Source organism: Lepisma saccharinum, chromosome 5 (assembly GCF_977018435.1).
Source record: "Lepisma saccharinum chromosome 5, izLepSacc3.1, whole genome shotgun sequence".
Lineage (NCBI taxonomy): Eukaryota > Metazoa > Arthropoda > Insecta > Zygentoma > Lepismatidae > Lepisma > Lepisma saccharinum.
In genome coordinates this window covers 85,960,630-85,968,512 of record NC_139233.1, presented here as the reverse complement: position 1 = coordinate 85,968,512, position 7,883 = coordinate 85,960,630, and the positions used below count along the sequence as shown (strand labels likewise).

The window sequence follows — 7,883 nt, the reverse complement described above, 5'->3', positions numbered from 1 at the left end:
AATTTTTATTATTATTTTGGAGAACTCATACGATGTGTGAAGCTTTTTCTTTTGCAACAATCAAAATTGATGTATTTTTATCAAATTTTCCCCCTAATATTTTCTGTTTGATATTATTTTTTCCTGGTTTGAAATATAAAATACCCGATAGATGCTTCTTGCATCTTCTAGATTTACTATTTATATAAAACCCACCCTTATTATATAATTATACAGAAACATAAAATGGAAATTTTTGATTACTCCCCCTTTTTTTTTTAGGATTGCTATGTGAAAAATTGTATATAAATAAACAAGGATACAATGGCCCCCAAAATTGCGTGCTCGACATGTGGAAAAATAATTTCAAAATCAAATATATCCTACCATCGGAAAAGATGCAACCCAAGTAAGGAGAAGCGGACCACTACAGAGGCTACAATGGAGTGCAAGAACTGTAATATGGCTATTACAAAATCGCATATGGCAAGGCATCATAAAATATGTGGGGGGGGATCAAGCCAGTGGCAACTGGGGAGAAAGCGTAAACTGGAAGCCCCCCAACCACATAGTCCGAACAAAAAGCCAAGGAGTGAGACACGAATCACTCTAGAGAGGGGTTTTGATATTTCGTACGATGCTGATGAAGGTTGTGATTTAAACACCTTCTTGAGAGAAATCAAAAAGGATGTCATCAATAAGGTGCGAGAATTTTTGTTGAGCTTCTCGATCAAACTGTCTTTAATATTCAGCGGTATTTACGAAACCTATAACAAAACCCATAACGAAATACATACTTTCCATCACTATTCTGGCCATCCGATCCCATTGCATGCTGCCGATGATGTAAACTTAAATACTGTCATCGAAAATTTGTATGAGGTGTTGCTGGCAAAACACGAAGCATTCGAAGGGAGGGGCTCAGGGTGGAAACTTTGTTTATTGCCCGAGTTCTCATCTTGTCACCTAGAAGTCAAGGTGGCCAAGTACAAGCCTCTTCGTGGAAATAGTTACGTCAAGCTACCCTTATGGATACAAAACAAAAAAGCAGTGATCAATATCAAAAATAATGATAATCAATGTTTTTTATGGTGTATTATTGCTGCTCACCATCTTCCAAACAATAACCGGAATAAATTATACAACTATAACAAACCGGAATACCTCAAAAAATTTGAACCAATGATGGCTGGCATTGAATACCCTGTTACTTTGGATAGCATCGATTGTTTTGAGAGGCAATGCAACTCGAAGATTGCTGTAAATGTTTTTACATATGATTCTCCAAATAACATATATACTCTTCGAGTTAGCAAAATAGTAGACAGGCAGAAGGTTATTCGCCTTTTATTAATTAAAAATAAAAATGTGTACCACTATTGCCTTATAAATGATTTACCAAAACTTGTTGCAAGGCAAATTACAAAGCATGAGGGCAAAATCCAAATATGCGATTGTTGTCTTGCAATATTTTATGGGAGACGACAGTCGCCTGATCTTGAGCTGCAAAAGCACATGGTGCGATGTGCCAAACATGCAGTTGCAACAATAAAAATGCCAAAGCATTTAGATGTAATGAAATTTTGGAAACTGAAAGCACTGTTGAAGCATCCTGTGGTGCTCTATGCAGATTTTGAAAGCCTGCTTAAATTACCAACATCTACTAAAGCAGGTCCCAAGTCTGTTCATATCAGCCACCACACTCCGTGTAGCTTTGCCCTGCTACCAGTTTATGCATACCCCCATAGTATGACCAACATGCCAAAGTTTAAGTTGTATTTTGGTGCGAGTGCCCCTAAAGTATTCATTGAAACTCTTATAGAGTTTACAAAACAACTTACCAAGCTTCTTGACCTTAAAGTACCAATGCCACCACCCACACCACAACAAGAGGAAGAACATAATCGTGCTACCATCTGCGAAATTTGTGAGTGTGCTTTCACTGAAAATAATTGGAAAGTTTACCATCATAATCATTGGAGTGGGGAGGTCGTCAGCGTCAGTGTTTGTAACAAATGCAACTTGCAGATCAAGGTTTTAAGTTTTGTACCAGTTTTGATACATAACTTAAAAGGTTACGATGCGCATTTGTTTGTAAAGGAACTTGGTTGTGATTCCGAACGCATTAATATCATCCCTCAAACAAAGGAAAAATACATTTCATTCAGCAAGTGGGTGAGAGTAGAGGGAAGAAAAAATCTGGTCGAGATTCGATTCCTGGACAGCTACCAGTTTTTACCATCGAGCTTAGCAGGATTAGCTGAACAGTTGACCGAGAATGAGCTCGTAGAAACCAAACGCTTGTTTGAAAATAAGCATCTCAACCTCCTGAAACAAAAATCCATATACCCATACGAGTATATGGATAATTTTGGAAAGTTTAACGAGCTACAACTTCCGCCACGGGAAGTTTTTTGTAGTCGCCTAACAAATAGCACCTGCTCAGTAGACGACTACCAGCATGCAAAAAAAGTTTTCGAGGCTTTTGGATGCCGGAATATGCGAGATTACCATGATGTATATTTAAAACTCGACACAACCTTGTTGGCTGATGTCTTCGAGTCCCACAGACGCAGATGCATAAGTACACATGGGTTGGATCCTGCATATAGTTACACTACCCCCGGTTGGTCCTGGGAAGCAATGCTAAAAAGTACAAAAGTGAAGATTGGCCTCATCAGTAATATAGACCATCACCTTTTTATCGAGGATGCCATTCGAGGAGGCATTGTCCAAGCACCACTCAGATACATCAAGGCCAATAACAAGTACATGCCCAACTACAACCCCAACACCCCTTCAACATTCATATCCTACATTGATATGAACAATTTATATGGATGGGCCATGTCTCAATTCTTGCCTATTGGAGATTACATGTGGATGGAGGAAGACGAACTTGCGAATCGTGAATTTCTGAAATGGCCTGCTGATCATTCGTGTGGGTGTTTTCTTGAAGTTGATCTCGAGTATCCTCACCAACTTCACGACAAGCATCATGGTTTTGCTATGGCACCACAGATGGAAGTTCCTCCTGGTGGTAAAAATGACAAGAAGCTCATGTTAACATTTCACAACAAACAGAACTATGTGCTACATTATCGATTATTGCAATTTTATTTGCAACAAGGATTGATTTTGAAGCGAGTCCACAAGGCTTTGAAGTTTACACAGAAGAAGTGGTTGGAGCCTTACATCAGTGACAATACACAAAGCCGGGCACGAGCCACGTCAGCTGCTGATAAAGACCACTACAAGTTGCTAAATAACAGCATTTTTGGCAAAACAATGGAGCAGGTTCGAAATCGAATTAACTGCGATCTGGTATCTAATCCTCGGAAATGCGAGAAGTTAATCGCCGATCCTTTCTATAAAAATTTTACAAGATTTACTGATGACCTAATGTTAATCGAGAGGGGGAAGAAGCAAGTAACACTCGATAAGCCAATAGCTGTTGGAGCCACGGTCCTAGAACTGTCCAAACTTGCCATGTATTGCTTCCATTACGAAGTTATGCAACCTCATTTTCAAGATCGCATTCAAGTAGCATACATGGACACAGATAGCTTCGTTTATTGTATTAGGACCGAGGATCTGTTTGAAGATTACAGAATATTAGCTGAGCACTTTGACTTCTCCAACTACTCAGAAGATTCCCTCGAGAAGTACAAGCTGTCTGGCATCCAGAACGAGATGACAGTGGGGAAAATGAAAGATGAGGCCAGAGGAAGAATCATTGCAGAGTTTGTGGCCCTCAGAGCAAAAATGTACTGTATTAGATTTGTGGACGAGTCCAAGGAGATAAAAAAGGCAAAAGGAGTAGGACGAAGTGTTGTTTCACAGTTCGACATAGAGCTATACAAGAAATGTTTGTTTGAGAAGAAGCAGATCACAAGAAAAGAACATCGCATAGTTAGCCACCTCCATGAGGTGCATACGGATGCTATCGATAAGGTGGCACTTGATGCTGCGGACAACAAACTTTGTGTGCTTCCATGTAACGAGCACACTATGGAATGGGGTCATCATCAGCTTAATACATCTTCTCCAGCATGTTATGCGAACCATACCAAATCTTAAAAAAGTACATCAAATTATTAGGTTTTTATTGATGATTTTAATAAAAAAATCAACACATGTAACAAAAAATTGCAAATTTTCAACGGAACTAATTCCTCGCCGTGTCCTACGGGGCGAAAAGAGGGCATACGCAGAGCCAAAGGGGAAGTTCCTTTGTGCGCTCAAGTATGATTATTTCTAAATGCAACGATGTTTAATTTTATTAATATTTTCAGATTATTGTGAGGATTGTGGAAGCTGTATTGTTAGAAGATCAATAGCCATTTCTCACACACCCTGGAGGTTAATAGGAATCTAATATTTGGACCTACGGTCAGTATAATTTTTTTCTTGCACCTAAAACTGTTCAGTCACTCTTTCATTCTTGACATCATACACAAATATTTTCTCTGCAATAAGAATGGTGCTGCACAAAGTATCTGCAGGCAAGGCGTCGTGGAACTCGCATACGATCTTTATGTTGGTACGATCGTTGACAACCACCTGCTTTCTCTTAGATGTGTTGATGACGAACATGGGTCTGCGAGCTATGAACTCGTTGGGATTGTAGTACACGTCCACATTGCCGGAGGTCACTCTTTTGTAAGCTGTGTACGCCTCGTAAAGTTTCAGGTAATCGTTGTTTGTAATGTTTAGGTTGTAGTTCTCGCGTGGGAAAACTTCATTCCTACCATTTTTGAGGTAAATATTCTTAATTTTGCAATTGTCAAACTGGCTAGAATCTTTCTCTTGGTTGTTGTCCTTCCCTGTCTGGAAGAGCACAACTGCAAACTCTGGCATATCGTACCGGATGCTGTTGAACTGCGTAGTAACATCAAATTCAAAATGGTTGCCAGAAGCAGGTTTCTGCACACACTGGTAGCCGTAAAACTGGATGGGCACTTGGGGGTTCTTCAAGATGTCGGCTTTGTACTTGAGACCGTAATTAGATTCGTATTCTACCACAGGCATGCGCAGCTCCATGGACTGGATGACGCACTTGGCAGCGTCGGGTAGTGTGTTGGCAAGTGCTGTACCGTCTGCACCCAAGGTGCTGTAACGCATCAGCACATCGTTGTCGTTGGCGCTTCTGCGAAAAGTGACGCGTAAACCACCCTTCCACATAATCTCCGTATAGTCGGAGAAAAAGCCTGGAAGCAAGCGCATGGGAAACAGTACTGTGTGGCTTTGAGTTTTGATTTTTGTACCTGCTTCGAATCCCCCTGCCTGGTAGTATGCTGCATCGGTCTTGGAGAGCTTCAGTGTTGCCACAGCTGTAGAAGTAATCCCGGGGTAGTCAACCCTATCGATGACGGTGCCATGCTTTCTAACTTCCACTTGCGAGAACAGATGCGGTACAAAATTGTCCACAAGTTTTAAATTTGCATTGGCGTTAAATGCTTCCCCGTTGTCTCTCTTCACCACATCAAACTTGATATACAAATCAGCTCTGTGAGGGTGAATGAACCCATCCCCGACGTCCACATCGTATTCAATCTCCCTGTTCGGTTCGTTCAAATTGGCGAACGTGCGACGATTGGGTGGGAAGGACTGCAACTCGTAACTTTCGATTTGCTCCATGATTGTTATTTATTATACGTTAATCTCCACGACGGCGGTGGTAGTAGCTCCGGCAAAATTCACCACCTCATTTTTTTCGTTTGTCACTGCCAATTCTATGTTGTCTATGCGATTACGAGATATGGGGAAGTATATCGGTGGTGAGGGTGTGTATATAATCGGTTCCATGAATTCAGAGTTTGGTTTGAACGTAGCGATGATACCTGTCTGCTTGTGGCTGCCTGGGATGCCATCCGAGGATTTGGTGATCATGCCTTCTGCCACGTTGCAATGTATGTTCAGAGTCTCGATGGCTAGAAATTTAGGAATGTTGGCACCGATGTGCTTGATGCCAGGTTCGAGCTTTGTGTTGTCCTCGAATCCCAGAAGCTCTCCAACAGTGCCTAGGTCTACTGTTTCCGTAGCAGACACAATTTCAACTCTGTGAGTTACAGAATTTTGAGATAGCAGTATATTTCTTGGCAATTGGGCTTGCAAGGTAGACAGATTGTACTGTCCTGGCGTGATAACTATTTTTTCATTTCCAACAGTAATTTTGTTATTGTGCTCCGTGACATTGGGTATCAGGTACATGCTGTAGAATGCACGAAGAGCAATAGATTTAGGATAGATGATGTCGTCATGCAACGCGAGTTTCAAGACCGAAGTCTCGCTGGTGAGATGGAACACTCCCATGGTGTTTTAGGTACCACAATGCTTTCTGAAAATGCTCCACTGAGGGGTTATTTATTTTAGACATGTATGCGAGAACGGAAAGGCATAGGTGGCCGCAATTAACATCGGTGAAACCCTGGATGCGTTCGTCATTGTAGTAGAGGTTGGCAACACTGAGATACTTCACCAACCTGGCAGGCGGTGTGCCACCGAACGAATCGAAAACAAATGCATTGTTATCGTCAATTTTGAGGTAGCATATCCAATGTGTACCAGGATTTTTGTAACTGTCCAGGTTGACCACGCCATACTCCTTTTTCTTCACAGCAGAGGGTAGAGAATCGGACATGAAAACACCCCTGAAGTTCCTTATTCCCAACGGTTCGATCAGAGATTCAATATCGAAGTTGGACAGGGCTTTTTCTTTTTTTTATATTTCTTCAAAGCATCGAGGTTGCTTTTTTGCTTTTTGGTCACACCTTTCCCCTTCTTCTCCATAGCCAGGTTGTGACGTTTCTGTTCTTCCAGCTCGGCCTTGTTCTTCTTCGAGTCGATGACGGTTTTGGCGATAGCGGCACTGCCTCCTGCCAAGCTGCCCACTGCACCCAAAGCTGCCAGGATGGCCGGAATGCTGAATATGAAACCTCCAATCTTCTGCTGCTTCCGCGAATGCTGCAACTTTTTCAATTGTGGAGTGCTGAGCAGCAATTTTATTCCGTGTCCTTTAGACAAGCATGAACGTTTCTTCTCGCGTTGTTTCTTGGTGAGTAACCCATCGAGGGCACCCAGCGTTTTCAGATTCGAATAAGGTATCTGGTACACGACGCCCTTGGGCTTCATGATGTAATTTTTTTTTTTACGGTATGTTATTTTATATATGTTCAGAGATTTTTTGTTTTCCCTCCCGTGTAATTTTTTTTACGGTATGTTATTTATATATACTTTGCAGCTATTAAACAAATTCGATTATGTGCTTTGTTTTCTTACCAAGAAGTTCTTTTGTCCCCTTGTACACGATTCGAGTTTTACTCTCGATTAAAATAGATAGCTTCTCGTCGGATAACATGTTAGCGTATCGATCTGGTAAAAATAGGCTGTATTGTCCGTTGAGCAACAGACGTACTTTGGGACCATACTGGGTTGCAACAATTGAACCGGAAGTTATTGCGTAAGGTTTGTCCACTTCCAATTCCTGAATTTTTACATACTCGACTGACAAATTTAGCATTTGTTTTAATGCCTGGACGTCACTAATTTTTTCACTCATATCGAAGAAATATTTTTTTGGTCTCGTAGATTTTTTACAGTGTGTTATTTATAGAAAAAAGTTTCGGCATTGCCTAATGCGATGAGGTGATCGATGATCCTACTGGTTTCTGCATTTGAAGCGTACCAGTCGTCTGTATATCGTCTCCTCCCCTGTCTCCACTCGTGAAGTTCGTCCATCTTATCAGCCAATTTTTCATCAGCAGCCCGAAAAAGAGCATAGGGAGAAGAAGAAGATTTCACACCGCTTATTTTTCTCAGATGATCCAGAAGTAGCATTTCACAGGGCAAGCGAAATTGTGGTGTTATTTTAACTAAATCAATAAGCTTTTTAACATCCTCGT

At 41.2% G+C, this 7,883-nt stretch overlaps 1 protein-coding gene across 1 annotated transcript; it reads left to right on the top strand.

The window, feature by feature from the left end:
• Nucleotides 1-1,533: 1,533 nt before the first annotated feature.
• On the top strand, nucleotides 1,534-4,059 carry LOC145988127 (uncharacterized). The gene has a single exon (XM_083122958.1). The coding sequence runs from the start codon at nucleotides 1,534-1,536 to the stop codon at nucleotides 4,057-4,059; it is 2,526 nt and encodes an 841-aa protein (XP_082979084.1).
• Nucleotides 4,060-7,883: the final 3,824 nt, after the last annotated feature.